We start from the raw sequence: 25,463 nt of genomic DNA, 5'->3' as shown, positions 1-25,463 counted from the left end.
TGTGTCTCTTGCTGCTCCCCTGTTGGGGGCATATATATTTATAATTGTCATATCCACTTGTTGAATACTTCCTTTAAGAATAATATAGTGCCCTTCTGCATCTCTAACTATAGTCTGTAGTTTAAAATCCAGTTTATCTGATATGAGAATTGCTACCCCAGCTTTCTTTTGAGGTCCATTTGTGTGAAAGATGGTACTCCATCCCCTTACTCTCAGTCTGAATGCATCTTTGGGTTCGAAATGAGTCTCTTGTAGACGGCAAATGGATGGCTCATTTCTTTTTATCCAATCTGCAACCCTGTGGTGTTTTATGGGAGAATTTAAGCCATTAATATTAAGCCTGAGTACTGAGAGATATGATTTTAATGATGCCATGTTGCCAGTAAAGTCTTTGTTTGTATTGGCTGTGACTTTCTGTTCTGTATCACTCTTGGGGCCTTTTTACTTTTATAGAACCCCCCGTAATATCTCCTGTAGGGCTGGTTTCGTGGTTACAAAATTGGTTAGTGACTGGCGATTCTGAAATGTCTTTATTTCTCCATCAATTCTGAATGACAGCCTTGCTGGATAAAGGATCCTTGGCTGCATGTTTTTCTCTGAAAGAGCTTTAAATATGCTCCCCCAACCCTTTCTCTCATTCCAGGTCTGTGTAGACAGGTCTGACGTAATTCTGATGCTTTTGCCTTGGTATGTGAGAAATTTCTTTGCCCTGGCCGCTTTCAATACTGTATCCTTGCATCTAATATTTGCGAATTGCACTATGATGTGACGTGGCGTAGGTTTGTCATGGTTGAGCTTGGGAGGGGTCCTCTCTGCCTCTTGGACATGAATGTTTGTTTCCCTTGCTAGATTAGGGAAGTTTTCAGCTACAATTTGTTCAAATATCTCTTCTAGACCTCTGTTTTTCTCCACCCCCTCGGGGATGCCAACGATTCTAACATTGGATCGTTTCATTGAGTCAGTAATCTCCCGTAACCTACATTCGTGGGCGTGGATTTTTTTAAGACCATCTTCTATTTTCATTTTTTCCTCTATTAACCCATCCTCCAATTCACTAACCCGTTCCTCTGCTTCTGCGACCCTGGCCGTCAGAGCCTCTAGTTTTGCCTGCATTTGGCTCATAGAATTTTTAATTTCTGTCAGATTCGCTCTCATTTCTGTCCTTAGCGATTCTATATTCTCAGTAACCTTTTCGTTAATAGTTTTTTCAATTCTACTCATCATTTTGACCATCGTTACTCTGAATTCCACTTCGGATAATTTGGTTACATCCATATCCATTATTTCTGTGGCAGAGGCCACAGGCTCACTGTCTTTTCTTTGCTGGGGGGGGGGGGGGGGCTTCTCCTTCTTGTCATTCTGATGAGGAGAGGTTGCGGGGTTGTCCAGAGCCCAAATTATTGACTGGGTCCCAGGCCGTGCCCCTTGTTTTATAGGGATCTTAGGGATGTGGGCTTCTTCTTTAAAGATTTTATTTATTTATTTATGTGGCAACCAACCAGCGAGAGAGGGAACAGAAGCAGGGGAGTGGGAGAGGAAGAAGCAGGCTCCCAGCGGAGGAGCCCGATGAGGGACTCCTTTCCGGAACGCCGGGATCACGCCCTAAGCCGAAGACAGGCGCTCAATGACTGCGCCACCCAGGCACCCGGGTTGTGGGCTTCTTGATTTTTCAGCCTGCCTTCTGTGTTCTGGGGGAGGGGCCTGCCGCGCCGATACTCAGGCAACCCTGTTTGGGTAGAGTCTCCGCGTCCCTTGCGAGGGGGGATGGGGATGGGCACTCCCTGAGCCGGTATTTCCAGGCTTTTGTTCTCTGGCGGCTTTCCCTGGCGGTTTGCTGTGCCTCTTCTGAGAGTCAGAGCAGCAGCGGCCAAATTTCAGCCTCTGTCACGGAACAGAAGGATTGCGGCCCGTTCTCTACTAATGTTCTGGCCACTTTAACTCTGCTTCTGTTGGTGCTGCTCAACCCTGCAGCGTCCCGGGTGTGAGCCCCACACCCGGTGTCCCAGCCCTCACTTCCAGGGCCGGCGCGTCTCTGTCCTTTGTGTTTCTAATGCCGCCAGCCGCCAGCCGCCCCGCGCGCGCACCCGGCTCACGGTTCCACTCTGCTCTCTCGCGGGTGCCGGTCCGCGAGTCCGCCCGCTCCCCCGTGCAGGTGGCTACCGCTTCCCGGCCCCCGAACGCGGCGGCTCCCTCCCCCTTCTGTTTATCTTCCGATATCTGTGCACGGTTTCATGGCTCCCGGCTTTGTACCTCAATACTCAGCGCTGGAGATGTTCATTTGTAGAGATCCAGATGTATCTTCCTGCGTCTCAGGCTGATTCCGTGGATGTTTAGGCTGGTCTGTTACCTATCCAAGCTCGACTCGGAGGACCGGCTGAAAACGGTGTCTCCTACTCCTCCGCCATCTTAACTCCCCATTAGTTTGTTTCTTGTTTTGATGAGTAGTTTTCATGATATCGAGTGCCACAAATTGTTTACCCATTCAGCGATTGATGGATATTTGGGTTGTTTCCAGTTTGACGCCATTTGAATAAAGGTGCTGTGAACATTTGCATACAGATTTTAGTGTGGACATAAATTTTGCTTTTCTTTTGGGTAAATGCTCAGGAGGGGGACTTTGCTGAACTGTTTCTAAAAAACTGTTAAACTGTTTTCTAAATGTGGCTGAGCCTTTTTACATTCCCACTAGCAACGTATGAGAGTTCCAGTTGCTCTAGGCCCCCTCCACCACTTGCCATGGTTGGTCTTCTTACCTTTTAGATACTATAAGGGGTTGTGCAGTGTTATCACATTTTGTTTTACTTCTGTTTTCTGGATGGATAATGATGGTTCACTTCTTTTCATGTGCTGATTGATTATTCATGTTCTTTGGTAGAATGTTTGCTGAAATTATATTCCTATCTTTTATTGGGTCGTTTTCCTTATTTAATTATTGCAATCCTTTATATATTTTGCATGCAAATCTTGTATCATATGTAGGTGTTGTTAGCATTCACTCTCAATCTGTTGGGGTTGTTTTTCCTTTCTTTAGTTTTCAAAAAATGTCTTCCAAAGAGCAGAAGTTTTGAGTTTTGATGGAGTCTAATTTATCAATTATTTCTCTTTTGACTTGTGTTTTGTGTCCTATCTGAAAAACATGCTGCGAACATAACTTCCCAAATATTTGCCCTTATGTCCTCTTCTGTAAGTTTTATCGTCTTCACTTTTCTATTTAGGTCTGTGATCCATTTAATGTTCGTTTTTACTTATAGCGTGAAGTAGTAATTGTACTTTTTGTTGTTGTTGTTATGGATATCCAGTTGTCCCAGCATCATTTATTGAAAACCTACTAGCTTTTTAAATCTTAAAGGAACATTTTCACATATCACTTGTCTTAAAATATATAAGGCAATGATTTTGTAAACTGAAGTATAGACCTTAAATACGATAAACTTAGAGGATGGAATTTCCTTCCAATTTTTAATTTAAAATGTAAAAAATCTACATAGCCTTTAAACACACACACACACACAGTGACTATGTAATGATTTATGTATATATAAATAATATATATGAAAATGTGTATACATCTATATTTTAGGTGCATATCTATCTATGTCCATCAATCTACCTTACTCCTATATACTTCAGTATGTGTATTCCAGGAACGCCAGCTTCCTGCACAGCAATAACAGCATTCACACTTAAGGAATTATCATCTATACAATAATTTTATCTGATATGTAGCCTATAATTACATTTTTCTATTATGCTAAAAACTATTATAGGTTTCTTGGGGAAGCATCTAGTAGCTAGTCAAGGAATAAGTATAGGATTTGATTATCTGTCCCTTTAGGCCCCTTTTATAAAGAACAGTTCCTTTTCCTTTATTTGTTTCATTTCAATACACTGGCAGTTTTGAAGAGTGCAGGACAGTTGTCATGCAGAATATTCCTCAGTCTGGTTTAGTGTGGTTTTTGTTTTTGTTTTTGTTTTGAGATTAGATTCCAGTTCTGTGTTTTGGGGAAGAAAATTACGTAGGTGAGGTGTGTATGTCCCACTACATCATGTTTTGTCTGGAGACAGGTAATATCAATTTATACCGTTATTGCTGATGCCAAGATACTAACTTGTGAAGGACGTATCTGCCATAATTCTCTCTTGCTGGGGCTGCATTTTTCATAGGTAATTAATAAAAAACAATCTCTGACATGGTACTCTAAGACCTTGTAAATACCTGTTTCCCAAATAATTGATCCAACCGTTTTAATATTAATTAATGATCTTTTTTTTTTCTAAAGATTTTATTTATTCATTTGACAGAGATAGAGACAGCCAGCGAGAGAGGGAACACAAGCAGGGGGAGTGGGAGAGGAAGAAGCAGGCTCCCGGTGGAGGAGCCTGATGTGGGGCTCGATCCCAGAATGCCGAGATCACGCCCTGAGCTGAAGGCAGATGCTTAACCACTGAGCCACCCAGGCGCCCCTAATTAATGATCTTTACTTGAATTCTTGAAAAATTACTTTGTGTGTATGTGTGTGTGTGGTGTGTGTGTGTGTGTGTGTGTGTGTGTGTGTAGCTAGGACTCATCTCTAACAAAGAGTTCCTCCATATTTTTATTGTTCTATTTTTTAAAAGATTTGATTTAGTTATTTTAGAGAGAGTGTGTGAGTGGGCAGAGGGGCAGAGGGAGAGGAGAGACAGAATCTCAAGCAGACCCCTGCTGTGCCATAACCCACATGAGATGGATGAACATCGAAGTGATGAAATAGAGCAGAGAGTGAGACAGACACAAGTGTCCAAACATTGTGATCAGTGGAGAGGATTCAGAGGTGTGGCGCCCAAGTAACCAAGGAGTCAGTGTTTCAGACCCTATTGGGGGCCATGTTAGCATCCTGACTAGCACTGTCCTGAATCTCATCCTTGTTTATTACTTAGTCTGTCTGGGTGGAAATGCCCTTGCTCTTCTTTGGACCTGGGATTACTCACGTATAGATCAAAAGATTGAACTGAGTGATTTGCCACATTTCTTCCAGCTGTACAACTTCTTTATAACCCAGTTTATCTTCATCTGTCCATTCCAGGGCACAAGAGTATTAACATCACTGACTTCTGTGCTACATGACGGCAAAGAATTCCCCAACCCGGAGACATTTGACCCTGCCCACTTCCTGGATGATAGCGGCAACTTTAAGAAGAGTGACTACTTCATGCCCTTCTCTGCAGGTAATAAAAATTAAATCCCTTAGGTGCTGAAGGGGATGAAATATTTTGGGGGGATCAGTTAAAACTTACATGGTGCCTGCTCTGGGATGAGTAGAATTGTTCTTTGTCCATGACCAGAAACATCACTCCCAATGCCCATGTACTTTGCCGCACTCAGCATACATCGTCATTATTGGAACGTTGCATGGGTGACGGAGTTCTTCCAAAGTAAGAAAGCTAGAGTATAGGTTCATTAAATTCTGCCTCTAGATATATCACTGAGCTACCAAGATCTCCTCTTAGCAGCAGATGAAACTTATTTAGACTTTACTCCCTGGCCATGAGAAAGGTATATAACTCCTCAATTTTGAGTTAAGTATCTTTTTAAAAAAATTATTTATTTGAAAGAGAGAGAGAGAGAAGCAAAAGCAGGGGGAGGGCAGAGGGAAAAGGAGAAGCAGTCTCCCTGTTGAGCATGGGGGAAGGGGACAAAGGGACAAGCAGATTCCCACTGAGCAGGGCGCCTGATGCAGACTCCATCCCAGGACCCTGATGGGATCATGACCAGAGCTGAAGCCAGATGCGTAACCGAGTGAGCCACCCAGGCACCTCTGAGTTAAGTATCTTCTATGTGGGGTGCCAGGGTGGCTCAGCCAGTTAGGTGTCTGACTTTGGCTCAGGTCCTAATCTAAGGGTCCTGCGATTAAGCCTTGTTTGGGCTTCCCACTCAGTGGGAATCTCCTTGTCCCTCTGCCCCCTTCCACTCCCCCCGCCCCCACTTATACTCGCTCTCAAATAAATAAATCCAATCTTTTAAAAAAAAAATATCTTCTCTGTGATATCCCTTACTCCCCAGAGTGAGCTCTAGGGTGACAAGTATCCACAAGCACAGCATAGACACCAAAGAGGCTCATACTCTAGTTAGGGAAGCAGATTAGTAAACAGATGATTATAATCTAGTAAGACTAGTGTTGTGGGAGAAGAAAGCCCAGGCCGCTCGGGAAAGCAGAAGAGGAAGCTGGCTCCTTCCTGTTCACTCCTGCTCCACAGTGAGGCATCAACTGGAATAAGCAACATTCTACCACAGCAGAAAGGGAATTTGAGCTGCCTCACAGGGGACAGGGAGCGAGGGAAAGAAGAGAAGACGGGGCACTTTCACAAGGGGGACCACAGGAGCAGGACGTTTCTATCGATTGAGGAGATCAGAACCAGCCAACTAACCATGGCATCAAGGAAATCTTGGGAAAGTGGCAGAATGCCCTGCAGTGATTCCAAGGCACCTGATTATCCTCCACGCAAGATCAGGTATCTTGGATATTGGGTCTCCACATCTATAGTGTGTGCTGGGTCTCTGGCCATGGAGTCACCTTCATTTATCTGATGGCTTCTGATGCCAGCTTTGTGTCTTGTACTGTATATACCAAGATGTCAAGGACTGAGCCTTCCCTACTAGGAATGCACATTTTAGCATGGTAGAAAAATAGTAAACAGAAAATTATGATTCATGGTGAGGATCTGTGTTTTAATCGAAGAGTTTTTACTTATCTATCTATGTTTATTTCTTGATCTGTTCATTTATCTATGTATGTTTTAATTGAGGAAACCCAGAGAGGGCACGATTCTCCTGCCCGAGGGGATCACAGGGATTATAGAGAGGAAATGACGTAAGACATAGGTCCTGAAAGAAGTATAAGAGACGTGCCTCTTAACCGAAGGGAACAGCATGAGGTAAAACTGGAGATGTCACGGTGTGTTGGAGATTGCTGAAGAGTGGGTATGGCTAGAACCGAGAATAGAGTGTGTGGAGGATGGAAAGAGAGATAGGGACTGTCAGACAGGGAACAGAGCAGTTGTCGTGTGGAAATACATAATGACGTGCTTGATGTAGGCCTGCTACTCAATAGATACTTGTTGAATGAAGGATTGTCGTGAAGACACTAGGAGAATAGCAAGCATTCATCTGTCCGTCTAACCTTCCTTCCAGCCCTCCATCAGTTCAGTCATTCGTCAGATACTTCTTGTGACATAGTTCTTGTGGCAGTTCCAAACATACTGTTCAAGCAACAGGTCCCTTCTGTTTGTTATTTTCAGGAAAACGATTGTGTGTGGGAGAAGGACTGGCCCGTATGGAGCTGTTTTTATTCCTGACCAACATTTTACAGAAATTTACTCTGAAATCTCTGGTCGACCTAAAGGACATCGATACCACCCCAATTGCCAGTGGGTTTGGCCGTCTGCCACCCCCCTACCGGCTCTGCTTCATTCCCATGTGAGGAAGGACAGACCATCCGCCTGCTGCCAGCAGTTCTCTGTAGCTCCTCCTCGTCTGGGGCATCATTCACCTCTTGTCCCTGCTGGGGATGCTTTCTCTGACCTCTCCTCCTAGTTCCCCATTCCCTCCGTACCCAGTGAACATCCAACCTCCATTAAAGGAAAGTTTCCAGGGGCGCCTGCGTGGCTCAGTCGGTTGAGCGTCTGCCTGTGGCTCAGTTCATGATCCTGGAGTCCCGTGACCGGGCCCCACTTCGGGCTCCCTTCTCAGTGGGGAGTCTGCTTCTGCCTCTCCCTCTGCTCCTCTGTGGCTCGAGTTCGTTTTCACTGTCGTTCTCTCTCACTCTCTCAAATAAATAAAATCTTAAAAAAAAAAAAAAAAAGCGAAGTTTCCAGAACTTCATTACACATGTGCTGTGCTGTTCTTTATACTCTGTAACACTTGTGTTTGCCACCACACATACTTACCTCATATTGAGCTGTTACTATGTTATCACTGTGATACAAAACCAATGATTGGTGTAAGCTACCACACGGCCATTTGTCCTCTGCATGTTGTAGATGGGAAGCATTATTATTTGCTGAGCCGGTTCTTAGGCTTTCCTTCTTTTGTGCATAATACAGGTAAGAAATGGAAGAAAATAGAGTCCAAAGCAGCTGCACCACGCCATCCTTATAATGATAAGCACAGAGAGGGGCAAAGGGGGAGAGGGCAGGAAAGCTCTCTTGGCTCAGTGTTACCTACAGTTACTTGAGGTTTGGATTTGGAAGTGAGAAAAGTTGTGTCCAGGAGCCGAGTGTCAGTGAGAATTTCAGTGATGGGAGGGGGGGAGGAATAATCCCTGTTACAATTCATGTCTCTGCTTTGGTGTCACTTTGAATACCAAAGATTTGACCTGTTCACATGAGTTTGTTTCAGACTTAGAGTCAAGTATTAACATATGCTTTTTTATATGGCTAATCAAATCTTCTAAGTGTCATTCTTTGCCCTCTCTCCTAGAACAAGATCCCCGGGGGGCATCGCTAGATATTCTTTTTTCTACTTTCCAGCACATTGTTTTATACCTAACACAAGCGCAGTGGCTTGTGTGATGCTATGATCCTAAAGTCTTTATCTAGTACATAGACAACTCAACATCTTATATAAGTCAAATAATTTCAATCATTTTTTTCGTATGTGTTTAAGTATATGAAATGAGCATCACCTATTAACCTTCTGCCAGCTCATCTCCTGGAGAAAACTTTTCATACTTTTCATGCATTTTTAGGACAACATATGAGGCTAGATGTACATATACATAAGATATGTCCAAAGTATATATTCACACATAACATATATATACACATGAGATAAAAAAGGATTCTTCACCGTGGGGCTTATATTGCACACAATATTCTACAACTTGCTGTTTTCCTACCGTACAGTATGCCAGGGAAAATTTGAAAGATTGAAAACATGGGCATATGATTTTAATGGACAGATTACAGAAAAGGAAATGAAATGGTTCCCAAACACATGAAAAGATCTTAGAAATAAAAGGTACAAATTAAAACTATATTATATTCCCTTAAACCTTGATTAGTAAATGAAAAGATTTTAACGGAAGTATTAGCCAATGTGTGTGCCACCAAACAGTCTTGCGTATTGCTCCAAAGTTACCTTCTCCGTAAAGCCTACCCTGGGATTCTTTATTTTTAATTAATTAGTGTATTTATTTGAGAGAGAGAGAGAGAGAGTTGTAAGGGGCAGAGGGAGACAGAAACTTTAGCAAACTCTGAACTCAGCATGAGCCTGGCATAGGGCTTGATCCCAGGACCCCGAGATCACCACCCAAGCCAAAACCACGAGTTGGATGGTCACCCAACTGCACCACCCAGGCGCGCCTACCCTGAGATTCTTCTTGAAACTTGTAAACTCCTCCATCATCACTTTCCCCATCCTTCAGCTTCTGAATCTCCTTACAATGTGTTTGCCACTTTGCATGTTTCGTGTTAATTAACCTTTCTCATAAACCTAGGAGGCAGATAGTATTGGTATGAGTTTCCTAATGCCACTATAGCAAATTACCACTGAGTTAGTGGCTCAAAACAACACAGATTTACTGCTTGCTTATAACTCTGAAGTTCAAAAGTCCAATATCCGTGTTCATGGGCTAAAATCAAGGTGCTGGCATGGCTGCTTCCTTTTGAGGCTCTAGGAAAGAATCCATTTCCCTGCCTTTACGGCATTGAGATGCTGCCAGCATTCCTTGGCTCATGACTCCTTCCTCCCATCAGTCCCATCCTCTTGCTTATCTTCTCCAGCTTACTCCTGTCTCCCTACCTCCCTCTCCTAAGGACTGTGTGATTACATTTGATCTACCTGTCCAGTTTAGGATAACATCCTCATTTTAAAATCCTGTAGAGTGGTGCTTAGGTGGCTCAGTCGGTTAAGCATGTGCCTTCAATTCAGGCCATGATCCCGGAGTTCTGGGATAGAGTCCTGCATTGGACCCCCTGCTCAGTGGGGAGTCTCCTTCTTCCTCTCCCTCTACCCCTCCCCCCACACTCCCACCCCTGCTCATGCTCTCTTTGTCTCTCTCTCGCAGGGCGCACTCTCTCAGTCAAATAAATAAATAAAATCCTTTATTTAATTACATTTGCACAGTCCTTGTGACCCTTTAAGGTATATAATCGGTTAAGCATTTGTCTTTGGCTCAGGTCATGATTCCAGGGTCCTGGGATTGAGCTCCTTGCTCAGCAGGGAGCCTGCTTCTCCACCGCCCCCCCCCCCCGCCCCCTGCCCACCGCTTGTGCTCTCTCTCTCTCTGTCAAATAAATAAAATCTTTAAAAAAAATCCTGTTCTTTTGCTATTCTCTTCTCCCACCCTCCTTCTAAAAAGCCTTTCATTTTGTGTATCTCTTGAGAAAGTCATCTATTTGCTAGATGGATGCTGCCTGATTCATAAATCATTTAATACAGCCAATTAGATCTTCAAATTTACTCAGTTGAATTTTGTTTTTTAACAAGGCTTATTAAACTGATCTTTTTTGTAACGTTTCTTTAAAAAGAAACAGAAACAAATCACACCCAGACTTCCCTCTTTCCCCAAACTGAAATGCTTTCTATTTTTCCCTTGCCTTAATAAACTGATTAGGATCTCCAGTACGGTGTTAAATAAAAATGGTGAGACTGGTTATCTTTCCTCTATTCCTGATCCTCGGGAGAAAACTTGAGCCTTTCCTCATTTTATATGTTAATAGCCATAGGTTTTACATGGGTGCCCTTTACCAGGTTGAGAAAGTCCCCTTCCAAAGGAGAGGAAGGATATAGTCTTAAAAAGTCTTTTAATCATGTGTTAAACAACAAAAATTCAACTGAGTAATTTAAAATTCAAATTGGCTTTATCAAATGATTCATGATCAGGCAGCATCCCATCTAGCAATCAGAAAGGAGCTCCGTGGAGCCTCAGAAAAGGAAAGGTTTTTAAAGGCAGAGAGGAAGCTGGAAAAATACATTGTTTCAGGTGAGGAAGACCTTGTAAGGGGAACAGAAGCTGTCTATAGGTAAATTTCCTAGTCCTGACCAGTGAATTCTATGTTGACTGGTTAAAAGTTACATTCTTGGGTGGGTTGAAACTGCAGGTAGTCTAGGCATGAAGTCTTGAGTGGGATCTTAACAGAAGTGACACATTTTGGGGCCTGTGATTTTCATTTTAACACAGGAAATGGTATTGAGCTTTGTTAAATGCTTTTTTTCTGTATCCTCTGCATCCACTGGAAAAAAATCACATACTTTTCTCCTTTATTGATATTTTGAATTATGTTGATTAATTTTCGGATGTTAAACTAACTGTGCACAGCGAAGATAAACTCCTTTGTCGTGACATATGATACCTTTAATTTTTAAATTAAAAAAAAATTTTTTTTAAGATTTTATTTGACAGAGACAGACACAGCAAGAGAGGGAACACAAGCAGGGGGAGCGGGAGAGGGAGAAGCAGGCTCCCAGCAGAGCAGGGAGCCTGATGTGGGGCTCGATCCCAGGACCCTGGAATCATGACCTGAGCGGAAGGCAGATGCTTAAAAACTGAGCCACCCAGGCGCCCCTATATGATACCTTTAATACTGAATTCCATTTGATAATGTTTTGTTAAGGGTTTTTACATCTTTATTCATGAAAGTTACTGGTCTGTAGTTCCTTTGCCTTGCAATGTCATTAGTTCTGGAATCGGGGTATTTACTGGCCTCACAAAATGAGTTCAGAAATGTCTTCACTTCTTTCCTGAATGATTTTATGTGGTATTGATATATTATTTTTCCTTTTTCCTTTTATTAGTGGTGGAGTTAACCAGGGAAGCCATATGAGCCTGGAGTTTCCTTTGTTGGAAAGTTTTTATTTACCTTCAAAATTTATATAGGACTGCTCAAGCTTTCCATTTCTTGTTGGGTCCGATACGGGATTTTGTGTCTTTTAAAGAATTTGCCCTTCTCACCTGGGTTGTCAAAAGTGTTGTTTGTAATAATCTCTTATCCTTTAATGTTCTGAAGCCACTGTAGTGATGTCCCTTCTTTTATTCCTGATATTGGTATGTTTTCCTTTTTTTTCTATATTGAGATTTATAAATTTTATTAATCTTTAAAAAAAGAATCAGCTTCTGCTTTCATTAGTTTTAACTTTTGCTTTTATCTTTTTTCTTTCATTCATTTTTGCTTTTATATATTTTTTAAAAGATTTTATTTATTTATTTATTTAATAGAGAGTGACAGCCAGGGAGAGAGGGAACACAAGCAGGGGGAGTGGGAGAGGAAGCAGCAGTCTCATAGCGGAAGAGCCTGATGTGGGGCTCGATCCCATAACGCCGGGATCACGCCCTGAGCCGAAGGCAGACGCTTAACCGCTGTGCCACCCAGGCGCCCCTGCTTTTATATTTTATTTCCACTTCCCTGCTTGCTTTGAATTTAATGTTCTCTTTTATGTGAAGGTGGAAAATGATATCATTGATTTGAGATTTTTCTTCTCTTTCTATTTTAGGTATTCTAAAGCTTTAAGTTTTCCTCTAAGTGTCCTGTGTTAGCTGCCTCCCCACAAATTCTAGTAGGTTGAATTTTCATCATTATTTAATTAATATTTTTCTTGTGACTTATTCTTTTACCCAATGATGACTTAGAAGTGTGTGGTTTAATTTTCATGTATTTGAGGTTTTCTTGTTATATTTTAAAAATTACTAAAGTTTACTTAGTATGGTTTCTTTCAACTTGCATTCATTGGCTTATTATCTTTTAAACTAGTAATTTAGGCCATTTCCTTTAAAGGACAGTTAAATTTTTTTGTTCTGAGTTACAGACTAAAAAAAGCTGCCATTTAAAGTGTTAGAAGTTCAATTTTTCTTTTCTAGAAATTTTCTTTTGTTTTAAATTTATATAAATGTTTATTAATCCTTATTAATCCTTATAGTCGATTTAAAAAGTTCTGTTGAATTTAGGAGAGTTTATAGTCTGATTCATTAGTTATCTAATTTGGAGAGAAGTAAAAGTAAACTAATTTGTTGAGAAAATATTTCATACTCAGAACACAGAAAAATTTTATCAAACTCTTGAGCAAGCTAGGGAATTCATTGGGAGTTCATAGCCAGATTTCTATTTCTTTATTTGCTCTTTGTTTTCTGAAGTAATTGTGTGGTCAGAACATGGCTTTCGCTAAAGGTTTAACTTTAAAGTCCTTGCTGGACAGGGCACTCTCCTTTCAGTTTTGACCTAGGTCATTGGTACATTTCTGTGAGGCTATTTTATTTCTTTTGAGATGAAAGAGAAAAAAATTACATATTCAGAACACTTCAGATTTCTCATGTATTTACTCACACGAGGGCATGTAGCTCCTGACAAGCTGAAAGCATAAAATCCCAGTACAACATGCATTTAGATAATTTATACAATTGTTGAATAAATTGAAAAAAAGCTATATAAAATCAGTACAAAGGTTTCTTTTTTTATTTTTGAAAATTTTAAGATTTTATTTATTTATTTTGAGAGAGTGCACCTATGCACACACAGTGGGAGGAGCAAAGGGGGAGGTAGAGGCGGGGGGGGGGGAATCCCCAGCAGCCTCCACACTGAGCAGGGAGCCCAACATGGGGCTGGATCTCACAACCCCAAGATCATGACCTGAGCTGAAACCAAGAGTCGGATGCTCAACCAAGCTACCCAGTCGCCCCAAGTTTAAAAATTTTTATATGAGGAATTTTTCCTAGCTTTATTGAGATGAAACTGGCATATAACATTGTATAAACATAAGGTATACGACATAATGATTTGATATATGTATATATCACAAATAGATTACCACAATAAGGTTATTAACATGAGTATCACCACCATAGTTGTAATTTTTTTGTGTATGGTAAGAACTTCTAAAATCTATTCTCTTTGCAACTTTGAAATATATGATAGTTTTGTTAGTCACCATGCTGTACATTATATCCCCAGAATTTACTCATCTTATAACCGGAAGTTTGTATCCTCTGACCATATTAAGTCATTCACCCCACCACCCATCCCTGACAACCACCAATCTGTTCTCTGTATCTGAAAGTTTGGCTTTTTAGAATCCACATATGAATGAGATCATACAGTATTTGTCTTTCTCTGACTTATTTTATTTAGCATAGTGTGTTGAAGGTTCAACCATGTTGTTGCAAATGGCAGGATTTTCTTTTTTGTGGCTGAATAATGCTCCATTGTATATGCAGTTGACCCTTGACCAAGATAGGTTTGAAATGTGCAGGTCCACTGTGCAGATTTTTTTGAGAAAGACAGTACTGTAAACATATTTTCTCTTCCTTCTGATTTTCTTAATATTTTCTTTTCTCTAAATGATTGTAAGAATACAGTACCTAATACATATAACATACAAAATATGTGTTAATAAGCTGTTTATGTTACCAGAAGTCTTCTTGTGAACAGTAGGCTTTAGTAGTTAAGTTTTAGGGGAGAGTCAAAAGTTATACACAGTGGAGGCTTTAGTGTTTTCTATGTATGTGTCATGTCATCTGCAAATAGTGACAGTTTTACTTCTCCCTTACCGATTTGGATGCCTTTTTTTTTTCCTATCTGATTCTATCTGATTGCTGTGGCCAGGACTTCTAGTACTATGTTGAATAAAAGTGGTGAGAGTGGGCATGCTTGTCTCTTTTCTGATCTTAGAAAAGCTCTAAATTTTTCACCATAGAGGATAATGTTAGCTGTGGGTTTCCCATATATGGCCTTTGTTATGTTGAGGTATGTTCCCCCTAAGCCCACTTTGTTGGGAGCATTTATCATGAATAGATGTTGAACTTGTCAAATGTTTTTTCCGAATTTATTGAGATGATCATGTAATTTTTTTTAAGATTTTATTTATTTGTCAGAGAGCGAACACAAGAAGGGGGAGCAGCAGGCAGAGGAAGAAGCAGGTTCCCTGCTGAGCAAGGAGCCTGATATGGGACGCAATCCAAGGACCCCAGGATCATGACCTGAGCTGAAGGCAGACGCTTAACTGATGAGCCACCCAGGAGTCTGATCATGTAATTTTTTTAATTCTTAATTTTGTTAATGTGGTGTATCACATTGATTGATTTCTGGATATTGAACCATCCTTGCCTCCCCAGAATAAATCCCACTTGATTGTGGTGAATGATCTTTTTAAGGTATTGTTAAATGTAGTTTGCTGGTATTTTGTTAAGGATTCTTACATCTACATTCAGCAGGGGCATTGGCCTGTAGTTTTTAATTTTTTATAGTGTCTTTGCCTTTGGAAACAGGGTAATGTTGGCCCCATAGACTGAATTTGGGAGTTTTCCTTCTCTTTTGGGGAAACAGCTTTTTTTTTTTTTTTTAAGATTTTATTTATGTGTGTGCGCGTTTTTTTTTTAAGTAAACTTTACACCCAATGTTGGGCGACTTACAACACCAAGATCAGGAGTTGCATGTTTTACTGACTGAGCCAGCCAGGCACCCCAATTTTTTGTAATAGTTTGAGACTAGGTATTAACTCTTCTTTAAATGTTTGGTAGAATTCACCAGTGAAGCAATCTGGTCCTGGACTTGTGTTTATTGTTTTTTTGATTATTGATTCAATTTCCTAGTAATCAGTCTGTTCAGCTTCAAGGTTATTCTTGATCCTTGGGAGATCTTCATCAAGATCTTCATGCTTCAAGTCAAGTTGAGGTGTTTACTTGGTCCTTCCTACTTGGCCAGCTCTGAACTCCTCATTTTTCTTCTTCTAGCCCAGAGAATTTGCAAAAATTCTTTTCAGATTTTAAGGCACCTAAATGATATTTTAGAGTTAGCCTTTCAGCCTCTCAGCACCTGATTTCAAATCAGCAATCACCTCAAGGGTAAAATCACACAAGTATCAGTCTTCCCAATATGGATTTCCCAAGCCCTCTGTTTTTTTCCCCCACAAATCCTCACAGTTTTCATCATCATCGCATGGTGACAAATATATATTTGTGTGTGTGTGTGTGTGTGTGTGTGTGTGTGTGAGAGAGAGAGATAAATCAGAAAGAGAGACAGACATAGGTATAGATGTTATTTCTGGAAAGTTCTTGTCATTGCAATGAAATGTTTACAGATGACATGATTTCCTACTTGAAATCTATGAATTTTTAGTTAAAAATTACTAAATCTACCTAAGAATTCAGTCCTTAGTATACACAAGGGTTTGGTCAAATAGTCTTTTTATTACACTCATGCTGAAAAGTAAACAGATACATAATTTTGTGTGTTTTATGCTCCAGTATCTATGAAAAATAAAAGTGCTCATATATGTGCAGCTACATCCCATCTTAAGAAAAATGAAGATGTGTGCATATAGTAGGATTTTTATATTAACAGAAGTTCAAAAATAATCTAAATATCCTTGAATAAGGAGAAAATTTTTAACATTATACCCACGCAACAGGGTATTATATATATACTACTTGTAAAAATATCAGACAAGATTGGGCGTGTTCAGGGTGGTATGGCCATAGACTACTTGTAAAAATATCTGTTATACAAATGTTACCACCAAATCATAGGTATATTCTACAGAAATATGTATATATATAATACATAAAACACATATTACTGTATATGTGCATTCACATATAACCGTCTATACCTATTATCTTTCCTTCTTCTTTGCCTTCTTTGTCTGTGTCTGTGTCTGTGTATGTGTGTGTCTCCAATTGTGTATTTAACCAGTAGGGGAAAACAGGACAAAAACATCCTTGGACACACCAACAAATTCATATTTTATCACATGTTATTGCCTCTGGCTGGAATGACATCCCGTTTTCTCCCTGCAAGTACATACTTATACATACATACCTGCACAAACATGTACCACACACATTTTTAAAATTATTTTTCTAATAATTTTTTTATTATATTTTGTTCACCATACAGTACATTCTTGGTTTTTGATGTAAAGTTCCATGATTCATTACTTGCGTATAACACCCAGTGCACCATGCAATACGTGCCCTCCTTAATACCCATCACCAGCTTATGCCATTCCCCCACCCCCCTCCCCTCTGAAGCCCTCAGTTTTTTTCCCAGAGTCCATAGTCTCTCATGGTTCATTCCCCCTTTTGTTTACCCCCCCTTCTTCTTCCCTTTCTTCTCCTACCGATCTTGCTACTTCTTATGTTCCATAAATGAGTGAAACCATATGATAATTGTCTTTCTCTGCTTGACTTACTTCGCTTAGCATTATCTCCTCCAGTCCTGTCCATGTTGCAGCAAATGTTGACAAATTGTTCTTTTTGGTGGCTGAGTAATATTCCATTGTATATATGGACCACATCTTCTTAATCCAGTCATCTGTTGAAGGGCATCTCGGCTCCTTCCACGATTTAGCTATTATGGACATTGCTGCTATGAACATTGGGGTGCATATGGCCCTTCTCTTCACTACGTCTGTATCTTTGGGGTAAATACCCACTAGTGCAATGGCTGGATCATAGGGTAGCTCAATTTTTAACTTTTTAAGGGACCTCCACACTGATTTCCAGAGTGGCTGTACCAACTTGCATTCCCACCAACAATGTAAGAGGGATCCCCTTTCTCCACATCCTCTCCAACAATTGTTGTTTCCTGCCTTGTCAATTTTTGCCATTCTAACTGGCTTAAGGTGGTATCTCAATGTGGTTTTGATTTGAATTTCCCTGATGGCTAATGATTTTGAACATTTTTCATGTGTCTGTTAGCCATTTGTATGTCTTCAGTGGAATAGTGTCTGTTCATATCTTCTGCCCATTTATTGATTTCATTATTTGTTTCACGTGTATTGAGTTTGAGAAGTTCTTTGTAGATCTTGGATACCAGTCTTTTATCTGTAGTGTCATTTGCAAATATATTCTCCCATTCCGTGGGCTGCCTCTTAGTTTTTTTGACTGTTTCCTTGGCTGTGCAGAAGATTTTTATCTTGATGAAGTCCCACAAGTTCATTTTTTCTTTTGTTTCTCTTGCCTTTGGAGATGCGTCATGAAAAAAGTTGCTTTGGCCGATGTCAAAGAGGTTGTAGCCTATGTTCTCCTCTAGGATTTTGATGGCTTCCTGTCTCACATCGAGGTCTTCCAACCATTTGGAGTTTATCTTTGTGTATGGTGTGAGAGAGTGGTCAAGTTTCATTCCTTTGCATGTAGCTGTCCAATTTTCCCAGCACCATTTATTGAAGAGACTATCTTTTTTCCACCGGATGTTTTTTCCTTCTTTATCAAAGATTAGTTGCCCAAAGAGCCAAGGGTCCATGAATTAGAAACCAGGAGCACAGTAGAGCAGATAAACAGAATTAGAAGCTGGTTCTTTGAAAGAATAAATAAGATTGATAAGCCACTGGCAAGACTTATTCAAAAGAATAGAGAAAGGACCCAAATTAATAAAATTATGAATGAAAAGGGAGAGGTCACAACCAACACCAATGAAATAGGAAGGATCATTAGAAACTTTTATCAACAGCTTTATGCCAATAAATTAAACAACCTGGAAGAAATGGATGCCTTCCTGGAAACCTACAAACTACCAAGACTGAAAGAGGGAGAAATTGATTATTTAAAAAGACCGATTATTTATGAAGAGATTGAAGCAGTGATCAAAAACCTCCCAAAAAAAAAGAGTCCAGGGCCTGATGGATTCCCCAGGGAATTCTACCAAACATTCAAAGACAAAATAATACCTATTCTCCTGAAGCTGTTTCAAAAACTAGAAACAGAAGGAAAACTACCAAACTCATTCTATGAGGCCAGTATGACCTTGATCCCCAAACCAGGCAAAGACCCCATCAAAAAGGAGAATTACAGACCAATTTCCCTAATGAATATGGACGCCAAAATTCTCAACAAGATCCTAGCTAATAGGATCCAACAGTACATTAAAAGGATTATCCATCATGACCAAGTGGGATTCATACCTGGGATGCAAGCGTGGTTCAACATTCACAAATCGATCAACGTGATACATCATATCAACAAGAAGAGACTCAAGAACCATATGATCCTCTCAATTGATGCAGAAAAAGCATTTGACAAAATACAGCTTCCTTTCCTGATTAAAACACTTCAGAGTGTAGGGATAGAGGATATATTCCTCAATTTCATAAAAACCATCTATGAAAAGCCTACTGCAAATATCATTCTCAATGGGGAAAAGCTGGAAGCCTTTCCCTTAAGATCAGGAACACGACAAGGATGCCCACTCTCGCCACTATTATTCATCATAGTACTAGAAGTCCTTGCAACAGCAATCAGACAACAAAAAGGGATCAAAGGTAACCAAATCAGCAAAGTAGAAGTCAAACTGTCTCTCTTCGCAGATGACATGATACTCTATATGGAAAACCCAAAAGAATCCACCCCCAAACTACTAGAAGTTATAGAGCAATTCAGTAATGTGGCGGGATACAAAATCAACACACACTTATTTTTTAATAACCACTGGGAAAAAACAAAAATTACAAATGCCAAACTACCAAGAGATGCGGTAAGAAATAAGTGAATATCATATATTTTAAAAGATTTTTAACTCATGGGATAATTTTTAATTTTTAATGGAAGAAATAATGATATTAATAAGGAGCTTTACATTCGTATACCCTGCAGATGAGATACAGCATAAGATCTCAGGACTGGACTACAGAAAGAATTTAATTGGAAACTAACAGTGATTTGTTTCATGGACGTTAATTTGAACTGGATCTTAAAGGATGAGAACAATGAGAAGAGATAAGTTCAGGAATGTCCTTCCTGATGTGAAAGGAGAGGTGGATAGTGGCTCACACACTGGACAAAAAGCATCTGGCTCGTTCAGGTGAGGCCAGAGTGTGGCTCTGCAATCTGGCAGCCTGGCCTTTCTTCAGACTGGAACAAAACAGAGCTTAAAGAAGGGAGGTGCAGTGGCCAACCCATTGACAATAGGGGTGGTGTCAATGTCCTTTGGATCAACCAGAGGTTTCAAGGTGAAATGCTGTAAAATGTTGGTCAGTAGTAAAAACAGCTCCATGCGGGCTAGGCCTTCTCCAACACAAGCTCTCTTTCCTAAAAACAACACATAAATTCAATATTCATTTAATTCTGTTTCTGAGTTAGCACACAGGGAGGCTTAAATAAATATGGATTGAGAAAATAATTAATAGACTAACCCATGGCTTCTTTTATCTACACTGAAACGTGGTTTCCTTCACACTTCCTCAGTATTTTTTGTGTGCATGCATAGAAGCAAGGGCAGCTTGCCCGAAATGGGCCACTTTGGCATAAAGATTATTTTGAATGAAAAGCAATCAAAACCCAGCAGATTCAAGAAACTCCCTACCTTTCCTTCAACTGCCTGCCTGTACCAGGAAGACAGCATTTAGCAAAGATTCTTCTTTATCTAAGAAACTTCTCAGCATAACAGGGCAACCTTTGTTTTTGAAACATCTCCTCTCACGTTCCTGCTAATGGTCTTCCTTCCCTTTGAATCCCCAGACGCTTACCCCTCTCCTTAGCTCAGGTTGTGGTAGAAGCCTGTGTTGCCTGTCTTTGGAATTTCAGATGTTTGTGGGTTCCCCATAACTGTGAAACCTAATTTGATTTTCTCCTCTTAATCTGTGTCCTGTCCATTTGATTTTTAGTCCAGCTGGGAAGGGCCTTGAAAGGTAAAAGGAAAATTCCTCTTCCTGGAAGCTGGCCTAGGTGGCAGTATGCTTTAACTGGATACTGGATACTGCTTGCCACAGACAGGGCTGCGGCTGGAGATCCGTGGGACATGGGACAGACAGCTGGCAGAAGGTAAGATTTCCTACCATGTCAGTCTCCTGGATCTGAGGAGTCTGATGGAGCAAGAATGGTGAGAGTCCTTTTTCTCTCTTTCTAAATTTAGAGTAGCAGGAGAAATACCTGTGGAACTAGTTCCTTGTGTTTAGTAACTCTTGGTAAATCTGGTAGAGTACTTCCTCAGGGAAATAGACAAACCAGAGATGGTCTTTGTTTTCCTTTGTGACTTTTACGTCATTTGTCATAAAAAGGAATTACCACCATGCAGAAAGCAGGCATAGGCCCTATAGGCCTGCTGTTTGGCTGTTTGAGCCAGTCCCACAGACTGGTGAGTTCATGGTTCTCATCAGACTGGCACCTGTTGAGATAAACTTTGCTGTAGGTTTAAGGCTGTTGCTAAGGGATATCTTGCAAACCAAAGCTCCAAAATGGTGGGCACAGGTGGAACACTGAAAAGCTATGAGAGCGTTCACCACCTCAAGAAGGCTCCTGTGAGGAGGTGGTCACAGAACAGGTTAGACTGACATTTGGTCACCTACCAAGCTCAAGAAAACTTCTGTGCAATGAGCTACACTGTGAAAAAAGCACAATAGCCAACAACTGCTTGGGGCACATCCCTCTCAGGTATTCTTGTGGTTCAAGGAGACCCAAGGTTTAGCCAAAAGAAAACCAGATAGGGGCATCTGGGTGGCTCAGTCGGTTAAGGGTCTGCCTTTGGCTCAGGCTGTAATCCTGGTGAAAGGGAGCAGAAGGCTTGCTGAGGACAAAGCACAAGCTGACTCCCTGCAACCTCCCCCAGCAAACACACACTCCTGGCTGGGGTATGCCTGACATTGCTCCAGAACACTGCCAACACTCTTAATGTTAATGCCTCACTAGAGGGAAAAATAACCTTAACCTTAACAATGGCAAAGGCCTCCAATGTATTGTAAGATAGCATATGAAAATTCATTTGAAAACTACCCTTTTAGGGTGCCTGGGTGGCTCAGTTGGTTAGGTATCTGCCTCAGCTCAGGTCATGATCCCAGGGTCCTGGGTTGAGTCCGGCATCAGGTTCCCTGCTCAGCAGGAAGTCTGGTTTTCCCTTTGCCTGCCCCTCTCCGCATTCATGCTCTCTCTTTGTCTCTCTCAAATAAATACATAAAATCTAAAGAGAAAAGGAAAGGAAAGGAAAGGAAAGGAAAGGAAAGGAAAGGAAAGGAAAGGAAGAAAAGAAAGAAAGAAAGAAAGAAAGAAAGAAAGAAAGAAAGAAAGAAAGAAAGAGAAAGAAAGAAAGAAAGAAAGAAAGAAAGAAAGAAAGAAAGAAAGAAAGAAAGAAAACTACCTTTTTCCCTACTCCCAACACCCAGGTATATAATCAGCCAACCCTCACAGCCCTGATGGAGCAGCACTTTCTGTCCATGGGTCTTGTCCCCATGCTTTAAGAGAAACAACAAAGACGTCTCAAGAATTATTTTCTTCCTTATCAGCTCTGGACCTCACCCCACCAAACCTCACCTATATTCCAAAACTACATCACCTGAGTCCTGGGGTCTGCTCCCCCCTTGCTGTTCTCTCTCTCTCTCTCTCTCTGTGTGTGTCAAATAAATAAATAAAAAAAACTTAAATAAATAAATAAATAAATAAATAAATAAATAAATAAATAAATAAAAGATTTTAAAAAATTATTTTAGAGAGAAAGAGAGTAAGTGCGGAGGGAGAAGGAGAAAGAATCTGAAGGAGACCCCAGACTGAGGTCGGAGTCCTACGAAGTGCTCTATCCCACTACTGTGAGATCATGTGTAGGTAAACTTTTAAAGAGCTACCAACATCTTTGGTAACGTGAATTTTTCAACTTTTGCTAAGTTAAATGTCAAGCTAAATTCACCGAATAGATCATTTCCATATATGATAAAATAATGAAATATTAAGTACCAGAAAAGGTTTCTCTCCCGTTGTTTAATTACAGAGAAACTAAGATAAATTTGGGTCTGTTAGTAAACTTGGTTTGTGCCTTACTGAAAGACCATGCTGTGAAGAAACACACGTTTCTAACTTGTAAAATGTATTTGTAAATTTGCCAATCAAAAGAATACTGGTGTAATAGTTCACTGCAGAAAGTGAGATGCCTTCAGTCACAGACCTTCTAATCTGTGACACTGGGCAGGCACTTCCTGCCACCACCAAGAAACAAAGGTTGACATGACAAAGGTTTGTATGGGCTGGGTCTCTCACAACAAATGTGCTTGAGAGCTGGCATGGCCAGACAGAGACACTTGGAACCCCATTCTATTTGGCCACCAAGGTGCAACCTGGTAAGTGCAGCCTCCAGATGGTGGAGACCAAGGAGGTCACAGAGTCAAACTCTTAGGACACAGAACAAGACAAAAGGAAAAATCTTATCTTGTATATGCACATTAAGAGTTTTAGTTCAGCCTTGGGTCAGTTGGAGCCACACTAACACCGGAGGGCTGTGCCACAGGCTTGGGGTTAATGTGTTGTGTGTACCTCACTGCACAGAAGTTTTTTTGAGGCTGGCAGGTGACCTGTCAATCCAGCCTGTTCTGTGACCAACTTATCCTTTTCTAGGAGCCTTCTTGATGTGGCGAGTACTGTAAAAGCATTTTTTTAAAGTTTTTATTTATTTATTTATTTTTTATTTATAATGATTTTTTATTATATTATGTTAGTCACCATACAGTACATCCCTGGTTTCCGATGTAAGGCTCGATGATTCATTAGTTGTGTATAACACCCAGTGCACCATGCAATACGTGCCCTCCTTACTACCCATCACCGGCCTATCCCATTCCCCCACCCCCTCCCCTCAGTTTGTTTCTCATAGTCCATAGTCTCTCATGTTTCATTCCCCCTTCTGATTACCCCCCCTTTCTTTATCCCTTTCTTCCCCTACTGATCATCCTAGTTCTTATGTTCCATAGATGAGAGAAATCATATGATAGTTGTCTTTCTCTGCTTGACTTATTTCACTTAGCATTATCTCCTCCAGTGCCATCCATGTTGTAGCAAATGTTGAGAACTCGTTCTTTCTGATAGCTGAGTAATATTCCATTGTATATATGGACCACAACTTCTTAATCCAGTCATCTGTTGAAGGGCATCTCGGCTCCTTCCACGATTTAGCTATTATGGACATTGCTGCTATGAACATTGGGGTGCATAGGGCCCTTCTCTTTACTACGTCTGTATTTTGGGGTAAACACCCAGTAGTGCAATGGCTGGATCATAGGGTAGCTCAATTTTTAACTTTTTAAGGGACCTCCACACTGTTTTCCAGAGTGGCTGTACCAACTTGCATTCCCACCAACAATGTAGGAGGGATCCCCTTTCTCCACATCCTCTCCAACAATTGTTATTTCTTGCCTTGTCTATTTTTGCTATTCTAACTGGCGTAAGGTGGTATCTCAGTGTGGTTTTGATTTGAATTTCCTTGATGGCTAATGATTTTGAACATTTTTTCGTGTGTCTGTTAGCCATTTGTATGTCTTCATTGGAAAAGTGTCTGTTCATATCTTCTGCCCATTTTTTGATTTGTTTATTTGTTTCTCGTGTATTGAGTTTGAGAAGTTCTTTGTAGATCTTGGATACCAGTCTTTATCTGTAGTGTCATTTGCAAATATCTTCTCCCATTCCGTGGGCTGCCTCTTAGTTTTTCTGACTGTTTCCTTGGCTGTGCAGAAACTTTTAATCTTGATGAAGTCCCATAAATTCATTTTATCTTTTGTTTCTCTTGCCTTTGGGGATGTATCATGAAAAAGGTTGCTTTGGCCGATGTCGTAGAGGTTGCTGCCTATGTTCTCCTCTAGAATTTTGATGGATTCCTGTTTCACATCGAGGTCTTTCATCCATTTGGAGTTTATTTTTGTGTATGGTGTGAGAGAGTGGTCAAGTTTCATTCTTTTGCATGTAGCTGTCCAATTTTCCCAGCACCATTTATTGAAGAGACTGTCTTTTTCCCACCGGATGTTTTTTCCTGCTTTATCAAATATTAGTTGCCCAAAGAGCCGAGGGTCCATTTCTGGGTTCTCTATTCTGTTCCATTGGTCTCTGTGTCTGTTTTTGTGCCAGTACCATGCTGTCTTTGTGATTACAGCTTTGTAGTACAGCTCGAAATCCGGCATTGTGATGCCCCCAGCTTTGTTTTTCCTTTTCAACAGTTCCTTGGAGATTCGGGGCCTTTTCTGTTTCCATACAAATTTAAGGACTATTTGTTCCAGTTCTTTGAAAAATGTCCTTGGTATTTTGATCGGGATAGCATTGAAAGTGTAGATTGCTCTGGGTAGCATGGACATTTTAACTATGTTAATTCTTCCGATCCATGAGCATGGAATATCTTTCCATCTTTTTATGTCTTCCTCAATGTCTTTCAAGAGTGATTTATAGTTTCTAGAATATAGGTCCTTACGTCTCTGGTTAAGTTAATTCCAAGGTAACGTATGGTTTTTGGTGCTATTGTAAATGGGATGGATTCCCTAATTTCTCTTTCTTCGGTCTCGTTATTCGTGTACAGAAATGCAACTGATTTCTGAGCATTGATTTTGTATCCCGCCACGTTACTGAATTGCTCTATAACTTTTAATAGTTTGGGAGTGGCTTCTTTTGGGTTTTCCATATAGAGTATCATGTCATCTGCGAAGAGAGACGGTTTGACTGCTTCTTTGCCGATTTGGATACCTTTGATCCCTTTTTGTTGTCTGATTGCTGTTGCAAGGACTTCTAGTACTATGTTGAATAATAGTGGCGAGAGTGGGCATC

The 25,463-nt window shown here is 40.6% G+C and overlaps 1 protein-coding gene across 1 annotated transcript in view; it reads left to right on the top strand.

Moving 5' to 3' along the window:
* The window catches only part of LOC123791300 (cytochrome P450 2C41-like), a 34,329-nt gene extending 26,491 nt beyond the window's left edge, over positions 1 to 7,838 (top strand). Inside the window, exons 8-9 of the mRNA XM_087862885.1 lie at positions 5,064 to 5,205; positions 7,276 to 7,838. Of these exons, the coding sequence (XP_087719011.1) occupies positions 5,064 to 5,205; positions 7,276 to 7,457 (324 nt within the window). The 3' untranslated portion in view covers positions 7,458 to 7,838. The remainder of the gene's footprint in view (positions 1 to 5,063; positions 5,206 to 7,275) is intronic.
* The last annotated feature ends 17,625 nt before the right edge of the window (positions 7,839 to 25,463 follow it).

Source organism: Ursus americanus, chromosome 6, assembly GCF_024610735.1.
Source record: "Ursus americanus isolate L20-20 chromosome 6, mUrsAme1.1.p, whole genome shotgun sequence".
NCBI classification, from domain to species: domain Eukaryota; kingdom Metazoa; phylum Chordata; class Mammalia; order Carnivora; family Ursidae; genus Ursus; species Ursus americanus.
This window is presented reverse-complemented; position numbering and strand designations above follow the sequence as displayed.